The 19496-nt window shown below is 42.2% G+C and overlaps 2 protein-coding genes across 8 annotated transcripts in view; one reads left to right on the forward strand and one right to left on the reverse strand.

Moving 5' to 3' along the window:
- Nucleotides 1–19496, reverse strand: part of GIGYF2 (GRB10 interacting GYF protein 2) — a 208667-nt gene that overhangs the window by 114362 nt on the left and 74809 nt on the right. For all 6 annotated transcript variants that reach the window (XM_056564616.1, XM_056564619.1, XM_056564617.1 and 3 more), the window contains exons 6-7: nt 10745–10853; nt 8373–8413 (exon numbers count right to left, since the gene is read on the reverse strand). In XM_056564616.1, the coding sequence (XP_056420591.1) occupies nt 8373–8413; nt 10745–10853 (150 nt within the window). The remainder of the gene's footprint in view (nt 1–8372; nt 8414–10744; nt 10854–19496) is intronic.
- Nucleotides 964–6804, forward strand: KCNJ13 (potassium inwardly rectifying channel subfamily J member 13). Of its 2 annotated transcripts, none has more exons than XM_056564627.1 (4): nt 964–1576; nt 2802–2978; nt 4676–5167; nt 5299–6804. In XM_056564627.1, coding segments are annotated over exons 2-4 (1125 nt in total). In that variant the 5' UTR covers nt 964–1576; nt 2802–2977; the 3' UTR covers nt 5931–6804. The 2 variants fall into 2 exon arrangements, with proteins under 2 accessions (XP_056420602.1, XP_056420604.1); XM_056564629.1 differs by having other exon boundaries at nt 2807–2978.

Raw genomic sequence — 19496 nt, forward strand, 5'->3', positions numbered from 1 at the left:
ATGAGTTTTGCACTGCTATAAAAACACAGACCTGCATAAAATTAAATAACATATCAGCATCCTCCTTATTCAGCCTCTGACATTGGTATCTTTTCAGCATAGGGGGTGGGGTCCTAAAGACTTGGCAGGAGAAGACATCATGTGGTTACTTCAAATTATGTATTTAATAGGGAGGGACTTAGCTAGAGATCGATACTTAGTTTACTAGTCAAGAAGAACAAAAGAAAAGATACTTGAAATAGGGCAATAACACCAATTGAAGGGTTAAAGAGTTGACAATTTATGCATCAAGGGACAAGGTTTGAGATACCTGCGTAGCTTCTCTTTCTGTCCTTTGGTATGGGCATGCACTGACGTGCCACTAACAGCAGGAGGTCCAAACTTTGGGCAGGACGATAGAACAGAAACCCTGAGGGGAGTGGGATTTGGGTCATTACTTTAATATTCAGCACCACAGGCCTGAAGACGGCTTTGCTCCTCCAGGAACAATAGGGCTCTGTTCTCTTCAATCCGCTTATGTGGACAGAGGGGAGCAAAGTCCAATGGAAAACAAGCACCCACTCCATCAGAAATGCACAGAAGACATGTAATCGGTCCCTTTCCTCAGTGCTTACATGACACACTCTTCATGTATACATGGTCCATGGGCAGAAGACAGTAGGTGACTCAAAGTTGGGGAAAAAAGGTCAGTAAAACAAATGAGTTGTTTTGGCTCAAGACCATAACCCTTGTGAAGTAAAGTACGAGGCTCAGCACGACCTTGTACATTCTATTCTAACATTGTATAGTGCTTGAGATTACATAAGTCTTGCCAAGCTTTCATAAGCTTATCAAACTATGTGGAGACAAAATAAAATAAAAGTCTTCCATACTACCTAGTCATTATAGGTACATGCCAGACACAATGTTGGGATCTTAAATCCATTCAAGATCTCTATAGAATTGTTAACAATGAAAAAGCAGAACTGTGCCAAGAAGAACACCCTGCCCCCTAAGTATGGCACACAATGTAAAGACAAAGACTTTGTTACAACATCTGAAGTGATTGTTCCATTGACACCTTTACCAAGCAGGCAGCAATGAGGCTGTTAAAGAAAAATAAAGTGCACCCACTGTGCATAACTAATCACCGGAGGGGCAGAGCACCGGCACACCACTCCCTCACTGGTATAACCCTAACAATGGAGTGACCAATTAAATGTGAGACCGAAAGCAGCCAGCCTCCTGATTTATAACCACAGGAATGTGGGTTATGACTCCAGACCCAGCAAGAGCTCCCCCCTTAGATTGAGAAGGAGCGCGTCACTGGACTGGACAGCCAAGTCACAGTGATGGGAAACCACTGAGAAGGTGAAAGCTGGAACCTAAGGGCACAAACAAGCAGGTTCTGAGACCAGACTGTCTAACCAGGAATAAAAAAAAAAAAAAAAAGAACTGTAAAATCCTGAGAAATTATATTCAACAGAATTTGCATTCTATAATCTGGAAGTGGGCAGGAACACTTACCTGAAATATTTTTCAAAAGAAAAGCTAATTCCTGGGATTTTTATCTCTGCTGGCACATTCATCCCACCAGGTAAGTAACTCTGAATGATTGTAAGTCCAAGATACGACAGAACCATAGACAAAACATGCTGCTTCTCCATGTGGACAGAACTGCTATTACTTCTATTTACCAAAAATAGGCTACTATTTTTCTCATAATTCTTATCATATGAGAATCTGCCTGACAGGGTTATGTGTCCCAATTCATCTCATGCAGGGCCTAAAGGAAGTATTATTAACAGTGGTACCAGCATGTGTAAAGCCCCCTGTGCCCCCCACTCACTCAGCGCAGATAACCAACTCATGCTGACCATGTGATGCTTCCCTCAGTGAATTGAGCCTGTGTGCGAGCCCAGTCTAAAAACTCTGGGTAAGTCGCTGGAAATCTGAAGATTAACCCCTGGGTGTTTGGTTCTAATTGAATATCACATCCTAGTATTACTCTAGCAATAACTACCTCCTTATAGACTTGCTGCAGTATCACTTTAGTGTAGACAACTAACCCATCATGGACGGATGAATAAATTTTTGACTCACATTCACCGAAGTGATAAACAAAAAAATAAAAATAGATATGCGAATGTATGCCATGCATTGGCCTAACATAAGACTTAGACATCTTTGTATAAAGCGTTGCTGCTATTGATAAGTAATGAGAACCCAAGTTTAATGTTCGCCTGCATTGAATGTTCACAGCGGCGAGAGTTTCTTTTCTCGCTCAGCATGACAGAGCATCGTATTTGGTTAAACAAATGTCACACTGTGTCAAGAATGCCATTGCTACAGGCAAAGAGAGAAAGATTGGGCTCAGTGCACCGAGCAAATGGCAAAGGCAGGAACATTAGTGCTATATCCAGGTGAATCCTACCTGCCGTCCAATGCATCCCAGAGTGAACAAAGCCAGGATATTTTCCCGCAGCGGGACATGTCACATGAGCATCATGATGTGTGCGTCTAAAAGCAGCTTACCCCTGAGCGTGAAATCATAACACAAACACACTTCCCCCCCCCCCTCCCTCTTTTAGTCTGGCAACAGCTCAGAACACCAGGGTTATACAGGCACAGGCCCCTGCTTGCCTTCAGGGAATAGAGCCAGAGTTAGCTCAGGTGTCTTTGGATGGAGGGGTAGGAGGTGGCGACAATAAAGGGAACAGCGTGATGAGTGGACATTAACACTACACGCTATAATCTAGGCCTCAGAAGTTGACACAAGTTGTTGGGATATCCATGTGTATTACACTGTTCATTTTGCTCAGGTCAGTCAAGCAACAAGACAGTATCGCAGTACTGAAATTCACGCAGGACGCCACCACAGATAACGGGTACCATCAATTACAAGCTGCAGAATACGTACTACCTTCCTTCATCCTGGATGTTGGTATTTCTTTGACAAGGGATACACAAGGTGCATCAGGTTTCCGACCAACTAAAAAGTAAGTACACACCAGTCTCGTGCTGATCAGATTGGGTTTATATCCTCCTTAAAAGGATATCAAATGTCGAGTCAGGAGGCTGTGCAAAAATCAATACTGTCCTGTCTTCTCTATCAGCATGTTGCTCTGTCTCTGCATCCTTAAGCAATGGCATTATAGCTTTACTATATTCTGCATCAAGCAAACTACAGTAATTCATGTCACCAGTGTGTCACCTGCACACAAGCATTACATTTATTAGGATTCTATCTAACTTACCAGAAGTTTGTAGTGTATGGAAAACAGGCTAATGTGGACTTGCCAGACCCCTAGAGACCTGAATGCTGCACGAGACTGAGAATCTATATAATACTGTAGATAATACTGTGTACTGTTCACACCCAAACTTCCTTTTTCAGTACATTAGTGTTACCAACACGATTGCATACATACAGAAATTTTATCTGGATGCAAATTTTATCTGGATGCAAAGGCTAGAGTTCACCTTTGCGTCAGAGGCTCCTTTCTGTTCCTCTGATGCCATTATACCTGCTGAAAAAAACATTGCAGTGTTCGTTCTTACTTCTGACGGACTCCATTATAAGTCAATGGGGTCTGTTGGGAGCTGTAGTTGTCCTTCAGGTAACCTATCCAGATATCTGATAAATGTATTGAGAGACGGGCACCACTCAAATAACAAATAGTATGGGTGCACCCCGTTGCTGAATACATCAACATAGAACAAGAAAGCAAGCCAGTAACTATATAAGGATGCACACCCACAACAATTAGTATAAGCAATAAGTCAATTACAATTTATTGTACAAAATACAGAGCACAAGACAATTAAAAACATTTAAAATATACACAACAAAGTGGAGGAATGTAATCCTACCCCTGTGTGGGGTACAATGAAGGAGCCCCAGTCCTATGTATAAATGACAAGCAGCACCTCACACCTGAGGAAGTTGCGGTAGCGTGCAGCGGAACGCGTGGAGATTGCTTTCCCTGCGTTGGGGATATGGAGTCCCGGTAGCCACAAGACCAAACAGTGTGCAGGCACCCCAGTAGCTTTTATTGTTTATCGTAGTCACTTTAGCCCTTTTTTTTTTTTATTCTTTTTGCACATACAGGCACTTTACTCATTATGTGATTATATTTTAACTGCATATACTTTGAGGATAATCGTGGATAATATACTCTTCAATGTTTTTTCTGCTTATCATTTATTATACATAGGACTGGGGCTCCTTCATTGTACCCCACACATGGTTTAGTGTATACTTTAAATGTTTTTAATTGTCTTGTGCTCTGTATTGTGTACAATAAAATGTAATTTACTTATTAATTATACTATTTTTTGTGGTTGTGCATCCTTATATTAGTATAGCAATATAGTTGCTGGATTTCTTTCTTGTTCTATCCGGATAACCGTCTTTATTTATATGAAGGGAAAAAACTAAAATAAAGAAACAGAGCGAGCTCATAATTGCACACTAAACTAGTCAATTTATAGCTGAATACAAAACACCTATTTTTAGTGTATGTTGCTTCGTATCACTTACTTTTAATGTTGTTAGTCCAGCTAGATGTATCACAATACTAGAGGACTAGGTTAATTGTATATTTTTATAAAAGTACTATATTAAATATTAGTTTCCATAAGACTAAAGCCAAGCTTGTGGGCACTTCCTGATACAGGCTTGCTCTTTTTTCAGTGGTGCTGCAGGTCAGCACAGATCGAGAGGAGGATTCTCACAGCAGGTCCCCAAGATGTACTCTGCTCAACTCTTGTTCTCATCGACTGGTAACTAAAGATGGACACAGCACCATTAAAGCTGTTGGGATCCAGGGGCAGGGACTGTCATACCTGCGTGACATTTGGGGGCTACTGCTTGACATGCGCTGGCGTTGGATGATGTTGGCCTTTTCTGCTTCTTTCCTGGCACACTGGCTCCTTTTTGCTGTTTTTTGGTACCTCTTGGCTGAAATGAATGGGGATCTGGCCCTGGACCATGATGCCCCACCAGAAAATCACACCATCTGTGTAAAGTACATAACTAGCTTCACTGCTGCTTTTTCATTCTCTCTGGAGACGCAGCTCACCATTGGATATGGCACCATGTTTCCAAGCGGAGATTGCCCAAGTGCTATTGCTCTGCTAGCTGTACAAATGCTGCTTGGACTCATGCTGGAGGCCTTTATAACAGGTCAGATATTCTCACCTAATAGTATAAACTGTTATATCTCCCATAACATAGTAATACCGATATCATAATCCTTTATTACCCATGCTTCATATTTGCACATTTTTACTTATTCCACATTTTGTATGCAACAGGTGTTTTTGTGGCAAAAATTTCAAGACCAAAGAATCGCACTCCATCAATAATCTTCTCACGGCTGGCAGTGGTGGGCAGTCCAGAAGGAAAACCATGTTTAATGTTCCAAGTGGCAAACACACGCCCGAGCCCCTTGACCATGGTTCGAGTCAGTGGAATTCTCTACCAAGAAAGAGGGGATGGCCAAATCCAGCAGAGCAGTGTGGACTTTTTACTGGACGGTCAGAATGGCAGTGTGGAGTGCCCCTTCTTCTCCTTCCCACTCACATATAATCACAGTCTATCTCCTGGGAGCCCTCTGGCAGCTTTATTGCAACGTGAAACTTTATCTTCTTCAGGTCACTTGGAGCTTGTGGTCTGTCTATCTGCTACTCAGGAAGGCTCAGGGGAAATATGCCAAAGTCGTACTTCTTATCTACCAAGCGAGATACTTCAAGGACACCGCTTTGCACCATGTCTAACACGCCGACCTGAAGGAGGGTACCGCATCTGTATGGAAACATTTGGCCGTCCACTCCCCGAGTTGCCACAAGCCTCACACAGACAGTCCTACAGAACTGAGCTGGAAGTCTGTGCAAATGGGCAAAGAGGGGACACCTTTCAAATCTGCGAGACTGGGCTTGGAGAGTAAAACTATTTACACCAATGACTTTCCTTAGTCCCTTCAGCCATCCTCATTCCGATAACCATGCTGACGCTTCTCTCCAAAGGAAATTCACACAGGAAATGAGGGTGCTATCATCAAGGCTCTTAAAGACTGTTCTGTTATACCTTACTAGAGAACACCATGCTCTGTAGCCCCGATGTTACAACAGGGGTCTGTGGGACTCTGCCCACTTGATAATGTATAACTGTACTACAGAATTGCTCAGGGGAGTGACAGCACTCCAAGAAAAAGGCAGAGTAGGCTTAAGAGAGCTGTGCGCTGACAGTGGACTAGCACTTATAAATAAATGTACAGCCAAGCAAGCCAACTCAGACGCAAAAGTGCAAATGGACACATTTGGAAAAAGGCAAGTCAGATTGTTCATATACAGGAAGGGTTTTGTTTTATCAGATTGTCCTTTAAATGTGGAGTGCTCTGTATTTAGCAACACAAGACGGTCGATACACTTACACAGCTCAAGAAGTGCAAGAGGTAGACAGTAGATGAGTGCAGGTACATTTATATAGGGAAAACACATGCATGCTTCCTTGGCACCCAGTAGTAAAGTAGTACACATTTGTATACCATAAAGACAGGCATATAATGCACTCATGCAGGTGAGGAATATGCTCAAGTACACACATACTCGCATGGCCTTTTTAAAAGAATCAGACTTTGCACTTATAGGAATCGCTGTACTAATCCCTAACAATTCGTGGCTGGCAGATTATGATAGCAGAAGGGAGCACAGACCAAGAGATGCTTTTTCCTGGGCAGGAAGAGTGAAAGGAACTGCCGAAAGGTTAGCCATGCAATTCCCATTCAATATATTTGTGACAATAAACATGAATAAACTGTGTGCTTCCAGTTAGTTCCCTGCTGCTGGTCAATGTGTGAATGCAGAAAACTACATGGTGATATGCCCACAAGAGGCCTAAAATCCCAGCAAATAACTTTTTGGTTTAGTTTTCACAAAATGCACAAGTCAATCCACTGAATGTATCAATGTGTGAATCCAAGTCAATGATAAAACATACACACCACAAGCTTTGGGTTAACTTGACAAGTTATCAGAAAGTAAGACTAAGATGAGTTTCACACCGCCATATCACAGACATATTTTTAGTTCATATTACGGATTAGTACTGGCTGGACAATGGGTCAGGTCGGGGCTTGTGTATGTAAAATGGACACAAAAATGAATCCGTAAAATACTTGTGTTTATGGCTACTTGTAGGCCAGTTGAACACAAGAAATTGGCTAGATCCGCAGGACGACTGATTATATGATAAACAATGGTTTCTAGTCCTCCCCATTATGTGCATATACTCAGTTGTCTCAGATCTTCATAAAGACCAGCAAATATTGTGTATGGGAGGGAAGCTGTCAATCAGGGTGAGGGGTATCACAGCGTCTGGTCTCTTGTATATCAGAAGAGTGTCTGTAAAGATTTAAAGTGAACCTGTCACTCCCCAACCAATCATTAGAATAAGCCGGGAGAGAAGAGAGCGGCTGAGTGCTTCACATGCGTTCTCTGAATGGGACCAAGACCTAGTCCCATAGAATTACATTTTGATACAATTTTCCAGCCAGAAGGTACACAACCGGGAGAGAATGCACTTAGAATGGACTTCTGGATCATTATAGCAATTGGTCAGAATGTAAACACTCTGGCTCAGATTATCACTGTGCAAGATAAAAACTGGAGTGATTTCTCCATAACCACCAATCACAGCTCAGCTTTCACTTTACCAGAGCGCATTAAGATAGGAAAGCTGAGCTGTGATTGGTTGCAGTGTTTCTCTCACACAATTTACTTACAGTTAAGTACAAAACTTTTGATAGATCTCTAGGACATATTAAGTTTTTTTTAAATGACGGTGCCCATGTAAGTATTACTTTGTTCTGTTCAGCATCTTTGTTACCTTCAGATAGATTCCCTATAAATGGGATGTCTCATTAAGACAGTGCTTCCCAACCAGTGTGCCAGGATTTGGTGCAAAACTACAACTCCCAGCATACACAGGTAGCCTTCAGCTGTCTGGGCATGCTGGGAGTTGTAGATCTTCAACAGTTGCAGGCACACTGGTTGGGAAACACTGCATTAACATAACCTTTATAACATATTGACATATGTCAAAATAGGGACCCCCAAACCCCCTCTATGAGCAATACTTGAGCCACCCTTTTATTAGGATGGTTATTTATCTAATGACCATCCCTGAAATATATTTACCCCTGCAAGGAAATCATCATTATTACAGAATCATCAGGTGTGAACCCAAGAAAAAGGTTACACAAATGGCAAGACAAATAAAATTGGTGCAGCTGCCCACAGCAACCATATGACATAATATCCAGCATCTACAACCTAAAATCAGAAGGCCAGAATGTGACAGCTTCTTCTAAGCAAAGCAGAAGTATTACCTGGTTCTTTTCGTGCTGGTTTTTCAAACCGTCGATCTCCTCTGATAGGATATAAAGAGACAAAATTCAGATAGGTAGAACTGGTGAAATCCCCTTTACATGGCATGCAGTGGTGCAAGTTCTTCTTTATACTAGGTCATCCTCACAATAATGCTGCACACAAGAAAATGCACACTTTGGAGAGCTACAGTCCATTTACAGCAGACAGGTGTTTTATGGGCTGAGGCAATGAAAAACAACACAGATGTAAAAACTAAAAGAAGTGCATATTAATACACCTACCAATTTCACAGAACCAGTAACCGAATGACTTTTTTCTTTTTTTTAGGAAATATATGCATTACTTTGCAGTAGAACCTTTTATACTTTAGGTTGTCCTGTTATTTTTGTCATATGAATAAAGCTACAATGCTCCTTGTCAAAGAGATGTGTCGCTACAGACAAACTGTCCAAAAAATGCTGACAGTGTGAGACAATGTAGGGACGCACCCTGTTGACATAGGGAACATTAGCACTTGGCTGTCAAGCTTTCCATTCATTAACAATTAATGTAAAGAAATATATATATATATATATATATATATATATATATATATATATCTCCACTGTCATGGCCATAAATGTTGTCACCGCTGAAGTTTTTCAAGGACATGAAGTATTTCTCACAGAAAAGGATTGCAGTAACACATGTTTTGTCTCACACATGTTTATTCCCTTTGTGTGTATTGGTACTAAACCAAAAAAGGTAGGGAAAAAAGCAAATTCGACATAATGACACACGAAACTCCAAAAATGGGCTGGAGAAAAATATTGGCACCCTTTCAAAATTGTGGATAAATAAGATTGTTTCAAGCTTGTGATACTCCTTTAAACTCACCTGGGGCAAGTAACAGGTGTGGGCAATATAAAAATCACACCTGAAAGCAGACAAAAAGGAGAGACGTTTACTTAGTCTTTGTATTGTGTGTCTGTGTGTGCCACACTAAGCATGGACAACAGAAAGAGAAGAAGACAACTGTCTGAAGACTTGAGAACCAAAATTGTGTAAAAATATCACCAATCTCAAGGTTACAATTCCATCTCCAGAGATCTAGATTTGCCTTTGTCCACAGTGTGCAACATTATCAAGAAGCTTGCAACCCATGGCACTGTAGATAATCTCCCTGGGCGTGGACAGAAGAGCAAAATTGATAAAAGATGTCAAAGCAGGATGGTGGATAAGCAGCTCCAAACAAGTTCCAAAGATATTCAAGCTGTCCTGCAGGCTCAGGGAGCATCAGTGTCAGCGCAAACTATCCATCAACATTTAAATGAAATGCTAGGGCAGGAGACCCAGGAGGATCCCACTGCTGACACAGAGACATAAAAAAGAAAGACTACATTTTGCCAAAATGAACTTGAGTAAGCCAAAATCCTACTGGGAAAACGTCTTGTGGACAGATGAGACCAAGATAGAGCTTTTTGGTGAAGCACATCATTCTACTGTTTACCGAAAATGGAATGAGGCCTACAAAGAAAAGAACACAGTACCTACAGTGAAATATGGTGGAGGTTCAATTATGTTTTGAGGTTGTTTTGCTGCCTCTGGCACTGGGTGCCTTGAATGTGTGCAAGGCATCATGAAATCTGAGGAATTTGGATCGCACTGTACAGCCCAGTGTCAGAAAGCTGGGTTTGCAACCGAGATCCTGGGTCCTCCCGCAGGACAATTACCCAAACATACATCAAAAAGCACCCAGAAATGGATGGCAACAAAGCCCTGGAGAGTTCTGAAGTGGCAGCAATGAGTCCAGAACTAAATCCCATTGAACACCTGTGGAGAGATCTTAAAATTGCTGTTGGGAAAAGGCGCCCTTCCAATAAGAGAGACCTGGAGCAGTTTGCAAAAGGAAGAATGGTCCAACATTCCGGCTGAGAGGTGTAAGAAGCGTATTAATGTTTATAGGAAGCAACTGATTTCAGTTATTTTTTCCAAAGGCTGTGCAACCAAATATTACGTTAAGGGTGCCAATAATTTTGCCCAGCCAATTTTTGGAGTTTGGTGTGACATTATGTCCAATTTGCTTTATTTTCCTCTTTTTTTTGGTTTAGTTCCAATACACACACAGAGGGAATAAACATGTGTATAGCAAAACGTGTTACTGCAATCCTTTTCTTTGAGTAATACTTAATTTCTTGAAAAATTTCAGGTATGCCAACATTTACAGCCATGACTGTATATACACAATGTATATACATAATATAATATAATATATATATACACACACACACACTACACCACACATACATATAAAAATATTTGTTAAATATAAATATATATAATATATATAAATATATAGAATATATACACGTCACTCTTTAACCATACTCACCTTTCTTCCCAACTCTGTGACCTGTGCATTTCACGGGCTCCTCGACCAAAGCCACTTTCCACTTCATCAAAACTTCTTTGGTAAAACCCACTTTCTCCTCTTCCTCTACCTTTGAAAAAAATGAGAGCTAAGTTAACATTAAGGATTAAATTAACCCCTTAAAGACTCCACCAATTTGGGCCTTAAGGACTCATAAGTTTTATTTTTACGTTTTTTCCTCCTCGCCTTCTAAAAATCATAACTCTTTTATATTTTCATCCACAGACTAGTAGGAGGGTTTGTTATTTTGCACAACCAGTTGTCCTTTGTAATGAAATCACTAATTTTACCATAAAATATATGGCACAACTAAAAAAACACTATTTGTGTGGGGAAATTGATAAGAAAACCGCAATTTTGTAAATTTTGGAAGGTTTTGTTTTCATGTTGTACACTTAACGGTAAAATAAACATGTTATCTTTATTCTGAGGGTCAATATGATTAAAAGGATACCCATGATTACATACTTTATTATTATACCACTTAAAAAAAAAATGTTCTTTAACCAAATTAGTGCGTTTAAAATCCCTCTATTTTGCTGACCTATAACTTTTTCATTTTTCCGTATAAACGGCGGTATGAGGGCAAATTTTTTGCGCCGAGATCTGTAATTTTTTTTGATACCACATTTGCATATATAAAACTTTTAATACATTTTTTATAAATTTTGGGGGGAATAAAATGTTATTAAAAAAAGCAGCAATTTTGTTTTACGCCGTTCATCGTACGGGATAATTAACATTATATTTTAATAGTTTGGATATTTACGCACGCGGCGATACCAAATATGTTTATTAAAAACATTTTTTACACTTTTTGGGGGTAAAATGGGGAAACACAGACAATGTAAATTTTTATTGGGGGAGGGGATTTTTCAAATTTTTTCACTATTATTTTTTACTTTTTTTTTACTTATTTGTACACTTTAATAGTCCCCATAGGGGACTATTAATAGCAATCATTTAATTGCTAATACTGTTCAGTGTTATCGGCTATCTTCTGCTCTGGTCTGCTCGATCTCAGACCAGAGCAGAGCAGAAGACGCCAGGAGACGGACGGAGGCAGGTGAGGGGACCTACGTCCATCATCACAGATGATCGGATCGGAGTTTTACCAATCATGTGCCTCCAGCTGTTGCAAAACTACAACTCCAAGCATGCCTGGAAAGTCAAAGGATGTCTGGGCATGCTGGGATTTGTAGTTTTGCAACAGCTGTAGGCACACAGCTAAAGGCAGCGCTGCTGCAAAAAAAGTTATCCAAACATTGTACCTCCAACTATTCCAAAACTACAAGTCTCAGCATTACAGGACTACCTAACGATGACACACATGAATGATATAGGAAGATGTAAGTTATACACTCGCCATTTTGTAATGAGGAGAGTACAGGCAATCTCCAACAATCACTGTGTGTGTACAACATAAAACCAGAGAGGAAAGTGTTACAGAGCAGGGCTGCCAGGCTACCAAGAGCAGTGAGTCAGCTGAGTGAGGGAGTGGGAGGAGTCCCCACAGTACAGGCAAGAGAAGGACACGCCCCCTCCCTTTGACAAGATGGAAATGCCAGTGAGAACTGTTAATATGCTATTTTTAGTGAAATATCGGCGATAGAGACCTAATAATTATACGTACATGATCAGGATGAGGTACTCAGTAACACGTAACAGTTGTTTTTTTGTGGGATCTGACAGGTACGCTTTAACAAAGACCAGAGCTTGAGTACTAAACTTTAATCCCTTCCCTTCCTGCTATAGGACGTATGCATAAGTACCAGCACCCGACATGTTCACGCGCAGGGAGGTATGTATACATCCTAGCGATCTCCTGCACTGCCGCAGGCAGGGCAGGAGATCTGCGGCGGCCGCACCAATCCTGGCAGCATTAACCCCATAGATGTCGTGATCAATCCTGATCACGGGATCTATGGTGTTGACGGAGAGCACGTTCCCCCCCTATACACCAACGGCGGCGCTGCAATATCATAGCGGGTTGAGGTGGCAGCAGGAGGTCAAATGATGGCCTACTGTCTGCCAGCTACAGAAGCCTGCGAGATCCAGCCACAGGCTGGATCGCACAGGCTGTAGTATCTGCAGATCAGGTTATACTGTGCTGCAGTACAAATGTATTGCAGCATAGTATACCCTGTAAAAAGTATAAAATAAAATAATAAAAGGTTGTTCAATACATGTATGACGTGGAAACCAAAATAAAAAAAAAAAAAAACATTTCCAAATAAAACCCTCTATTGTCATTAAAAAAAGATCAAAAACACAAATCATATACATAATAGGTATTGCTACGTCCGTAATGACGTGTACTATAAAACTATAAGGTAAATTACCCCGCACAGTGAACAGCGTAAAAAAAACAGAAAAGCCAAATTTGCCAATCTTGGTACAAAGAGTGGAATAAAAAAAAAGATCAAAAAGGTAGCACATAATATGTATATCGCAAAAATGATACCAATAAAAAGTACAGCTCATCCCGCCAAAAATAAGCCCCCACTCAATGGCGTCGGACGAAAAATAAAAAAAGTTACGGCTGTTGTAAAATGAATGGCAGAAAAATAATTTTGCTCAGAAAAGGAAAAAGAATGTTAACCACTTTTAACCACTTAGGGACCACGGACGTACAGGTACGCCTTCGCTCCCTGGTACTTAAGGACCAAGGGCGTACCTGTACGCCCGTGGGAATTTCGGTCCCCACCGCGTGCCGATCGGACCAGGATGATATTAGGATGTTATTAGACACCCCCCCCCCCATGTCGGCGATAGCCGAAAATCGCCAGTGAATATACACCGGCGATTTGAGCCGATCCCGGGTCATACAGGTCTCCGGTGACCCGGAAAAAAAGGAGGATGGGGGTTATCCAAGACAAAAGGAATAGGAGTGAGGTAGCAGGGGTGCCACCCCTCCAATCCCTGCTATTGGTCATCCAGAAGCGATGACCAATAGCAGATCGGGGGCGGTTAACTTTCAGTTTCCCCATTCTGCCAAAGCCACAATAGGCCGGGCAGAACGGGGAAACCGAGGAGGACCGGCGCCGAAGTCCACTTATCCATCGGCAGCAGAAGAGGACGGCGATGCGGCTCCCTGAATCCTACAGAAGCCGGTGAGTTACCTAGCAACATCTGGAGGGCTACAGTTTGAGACCGCTATACAGTGGTCTCTAAACTGTAGCCCTCCAGATGTTGAAAAACTGCAAATCCCAGCATGCACAAACAGCAAACAGCTGTCTCGGCATGCTGGGAGTTGTAGTTGCATACCTCCAGCTGTTGCATAACTAAGTTATGCAACCTTTGGCGATCAGCACATGCTGGGAGTTGTAGTTTTGCAACAGCTGGAGGCACAATAATTGGAAAATGCTGAGTTAGGTAACAGAATCTAACTGAAGGTTTTCCAACCAGTGTGCCTCCAGCTGTTGCAAAAGTACAACTCCCAGCATGCACGGTCTGTCAGCACATGCTGGGAGTTGTAGTTTTGAAACAGCTGGAGGTTTGCCCCCCCTGACCCATGTGAATGTACAGGGTACATTCACACAGGCAGGTTTACAGTGCGTTTCCTGCTTCAAGTTTGAGCTGCAGCAAATTTTTTGCCGCAGCGCAAACTTCTAGCGGGAAACTCACTGTAAACCTCCGCCAGTGCGAATGTACCCTAAAAACACTACACTAACAAAATAATGGGTAAAACACTACATATACACCCCCTAACACTGTCCCCCCAAATAAAAATGAAAAACGTATTGTACGGCAGTGTTTCCAAAACGGAGCCTCCAGCTGTTGCAAAACAACAACTCCCAGCATTTCCGGACAGCCACTGACTGTCCAGGCATGCTGAGAGTTTAGCAACAGCTGGATGCACCCTGTTTGGGAGTCACTGGCATAGAATACCCCTATGTCCACCCCTATGCAATACCTAATTTAGTCCTCAAATGCGCATGGCGCTCTCTCATTTTGGAGCCCTGTTTAGGGCCACATATGGGGTATTTCCGTACTCGGGAGAAATTGCACTACAAATTGTGTGGGGCTTTTTCTCCTTTTACCCCTTATGAAAAGGAAAAGTTGGGGGCTACATCAGCCTGTTCGTGTAAAAAAAAAAAAAAAAAAAAAAATAATATTTACACTAACATTCTGGTGTTGCCCCATACTTTTAATTTTCACAAGCGGTAAAAGGAAAAAAAGACCCACAAAATTTGTAACGCAATTTCTCCAGAGTACGGAAATCCTCATATGTGGGCGTAAAATGCTCTGCAGGCACAAAACAAGGTTCAGGAGTGAGAGCGCACTATGTACATTTGAGGCATACATTGGTAATTTGCACATGGGTGGCTAATTTTACAGCAGTTCTGACAAACGTAAAAAAAAAATAAATACCCACATGTGACCCCATTTTGGAAACTACACCCCACACGGAAGGTAACAAGGGGTATAATAAGCCTTAACACCCCACAGGTGTTTGAAGAATTTTCATTAAAGTTGGATGGGAAAATGAAAACAAAAATGTTTCCACTAAAATGCTGGTGTTACCCTAAATTTTTCATTTTCACAAGGGAAAATAGGAAAAAAGCCCCCAAAATTTGTAACCCCATTTCTTCTGAGTAAGAACATACCCCATATGTGGATGTAAAGTGCTTTCAGAGCAAACTACAATGCTCAGAAGAGAAGGAGCTCCATTGGGCTTTTGGAGAGAAAATTTTACAAAGAACATATGGACCACCTCCACATGTGCAAGAACAATGGACCCCCTCCACATGTGACCCCATTTTGGAAACTACACCCCTCACGTAATGTAATAAGGGGTGCATTTACGCCCCACAGGTGTCTGACAGATTTTTGGAACAGTGGTCCGTGAAAATAAAAATGTAATATTTCATTTGCACAGCCCACTGTTCCAAAGATCTGTCAAACACCAGTGGGGTGTAAATACTCACTGCACCCCTTATCAAATTCTGTGAGGAGTGTAGTTTCCAAAATAGGGTCACATGTGGGGGGGGGGGTCCACTGTTCTGGCACCACGGGGGGCTTTGTAAACGCACATGGCACCTGACTTCCATTCCAAACAAATACTCTTTCCAAAAGCTCAATGGCGCTCCTCCTCTTCTGAGCATTGTAGTTTGCCAGCAGAGCACTTGACGTACACACATGGGGTATTTCCATTCCATAAGAAATTGGGTTCAAAATTTTGGGGGTCATTTTCTCCTATTACCCCTTGTAAAAATGTAAAATTTGGTGAAAAACCAGCATTTTAGTGAAAAAAAAATTGTTTTTTCATTTTCACATCCAAATTTAACAAAAAGTCATCAAACACCTGTAAGGCTCACTGTACCCCTTGTTACGTTCCTTGAGGGGTGTAGTTTCCAAAATAGTATGCCATGTGTTTTTTATTTTTGCTGTTCTGGCACCATAGGGGCTTCTTAAATGTGACATGCCAACCAAAAACCATTTCAGCAAAATTTGCTTTCCAAAAGCAAAATGTGACTCCTCCTCTTCTGAGCATTGTAGTTCGCCTGCAGTGCATTTTACGTCCACAAATGGGGTATTTCCATACTCAGAAGAGATGGGGTTACAAATTTTGCGGGCATTTTCTCCCATTACCCCTTGTAAAAATGGTACATTTGGAGAAAAAAACGGCACTTTTGTGAAAATTTTCACTCATTTACACATACGACTTCAAAAGTCTTCAAACACCTGTGGGGTGTTAAGGCTCACTGGACCCCTTGTTACGTGCCTTGAAGGGTGTAGTTTCCAAAATGGTATGCCATGTGGGGGATTTTCTTCTGTTCTGGCACCAAAGGGGCTTCCTAAATGTGACATGCCCCCCAAAAACCATTTGAGCCCTCTTCTGAGCCCTCTACTGACCCCGCCGAACACTTCACATACACATGAGGTATTTCCTTACTCAAGAGAAATTGCGTTACAAATTGAGAGGATTATTCTCCTTTTACCCCTTGTAAAAATTCAAAAACTGGGTCTACAAGAACATGCGAGCGTAAAAAATGAAGATTTTGAATTCTCTCCTTCACTTTGCTGCTATTCCTGTGAAACACATAAAGGGTAAACACACTTAATGAATGTCATTTTGAATACTTTGAGGGGGGCAGTTTTTATAATGGGGTCATTTATGGTGTATTTCTAATAAGAAAGCCCTTTAAATCCACTTCAAACCTGAACTGGTCCATGAAAAATTCAGATTTTGAAAATGTTGTGAAAAATTGGAAAATTGCCGCTGAACTTTTAAAGGGGTACACCACCCCTAGACATCTTATCCCCTATCCAAAGGATAGGGGATAAGATGTCTGATAGCGGGGGTCCCGCTGCTGGGGACCCCCGCAATATAGCATGCGGCACCCACCTGTTTCTTGTCCGAAAGCGTTGGAGGCTCTGGATCGCGTCCACGGGAACTGACTCCGCCCCCTCCCATAGACTTGCATTGAGGGGACGGGGCGTGATGTCACACGGGGGCGGAGTTGTGATGTCACAGACTTCCGTTCCCGTGGTCGCGACCCAGACCCTCAAGCGCTTCCGGACAAGAAACAGGTGGGTGCTGCATGCTATATTGCGGGGGTCCCCAGCGGCAGGACCCCCGCGATCAGACATCTTATCCCCTATCCTTTGGATAGGGGATAAGATGTCTAGGGGTGGAGTACCCCTTTAAGCCCTCTGATGTCTTCCAAAAGTAAAAACATGTCAACTTTATTATGCAAACGTAGACATATTGTATACGTAAATCAAAATATAATTTATTTGAAATGTCTATTTCCCTTACAAGCAGAGAGCTTCAAAATTAGAAAAATGCTAAATTTTCAATTTTTTCATCAAATTTTGGAATTTTTCACCAAGAAATTATGTAAGTATCGACAAAATTTGACCACTAACATATAGTAGAATATGTCACGAAAAAAACAATCTTGGAATCAGAATGAAAAGTACAAGCATACCAGAGTTATTAATACTTAAAGGGGTACTCCGATGCTTAGACATCTTATCCCCTATTCAAAGGATAGGGGATAGTATGCCTGATCGCGGGATTCCCGCCGCTAGGGACCCCCATGAACTTGCACGCGGCACCCTGTTTGTAATCAGTCCCCGGAGCGTGTTCGCTCCGGGTCTGATTACCGGCGACCACAGGGCCGGCGGCGTGTGACGTCACACTCCGCCCCTCAATGCAAGCCTACGGGGGGGGGGGGGCGTGATAGTTATCACGCCCCCTCCCGTAGGCTTGCATTGAGGGACGGAGCGTGATGTCACACGGGGGTGAAGGCGTGACGTCACACGCCACCGGCCCTGTGGTCGCCGGTAATCAGACCCGGAGCGAACACACTCTGGGGACTGATTACAAACGGGGTGCCGTGTGCAAGATCACGGGGGTCCCCAGCGGCGAGACTCCACGATCAGGCATCTTATCCCCTATCTTTTGGATAGGGGATAAGATTTCTAAGCACCGGAGTACCCCTTTAAAGTGACAGTGGTAAGATGTGCAAAAAATGCTCTGGTCCTTAAGGCCAAAATGGGCCTGGTCCTTAAGAGGTTAAAGAACCTGTTTTAAATTATTGATTTTTTTTACAGAGAAAAAAAAATACTGCACGCAACATATTTTCACCTGCAAAAATACGGAATAGGAAGCAAACGTGTTCAAATTGGTGACAAAGAACTGTAGTAGTACAGGGACTAAGGGACAGATCGCACCGGGTGTCACTTCTGAGACCCAATGCCATCATAAGCTATTAATCGGGAGTGGGCGGCATGCTCCGCTCCCCTGCGATGCATATAGTGTCTTTTACTATTTTCAAATACCCTGCCGGGAGCCCTGAATGGCCGGCACAGAGTGGTTAAAGTGAATCAGTGCCATCGTGATTACATTGAGCCGGCCGGCCGGGGAAGCTGTCGGCATTGCACTGGCTGAGTTCCCTGGCTGTCCAGCCAGACGTGCCATAAAGAAGAACAATAGGGGCAAGACATATAGCTATATGTCTGGCCCCCGCAGAACTTCTATATGGCTTGCCCCTGCTGCACTATATGTGGAAAGGATCGTTGTTAAATAGGAGGCAAACTGGTACAAACAGGTGACAAAGAACTGTAAAAAAAAATCCCGACATCAATGACATCAATGGGATCCTTTTACAACAGTTTGCAACAGTATCAAATTAATTTGAGAACGGGCATGAATTAACGGGGGCAGACTGTAATATGAATGAGCCCTTAGCCAAAACCAGGAACAGGTCAAATACAGAGATGTAAAGCAAATGTTTCTAATCATTTTCCCCATGACTCACTCTCAAGATCAAGATCATCGTACTACTATAAACTTAAATCAGCACTGTAAGATTCAAAAACTTTTATATGTTGTATACAGTGGCAAAACATTAACCTTGTTATCATACTGAATAAAAAATATAAGATTTCCTTTTTATAAAAATCATTGCTTATAAAAAGACCACTAGGGGCCATACCATCCAGAACATAATCCTGACTGGCTCCAGCACCATCTTTGTCTCAACTGAAGCACAGGCATGGACAAAGTCCAGGAAGTGAAGGCGGGACTAGCACTCCTCCGTGCTCTCTCCTGTCCTATCAGACTGCAGCGTGAAAACAGAGAGGAGGGGGTTACAGAGCAGCCTGCAGTGATTGGGTGAGAAGACACAGCACAGCAGACTCAGGGAGGAATTTGAGTCATGCAGAGTGAGGACACACCGCCTCAAAAGCACAGAATGAC

This window comes from Hyla sarda, chromosome 3, assembly GCF_029499605.1.
Source record: "Hyla sarda isolate aHylSar1 chromosome 3, aHylSar1.hap1, whole genome shotgun sequence".
Taxonomy (NCBI): domain Eukaryota; kingdom Metazoa; phylum Chordata; class Amphibia; order Anura; family Hylidae; genus Hyla; species Hyla sarda.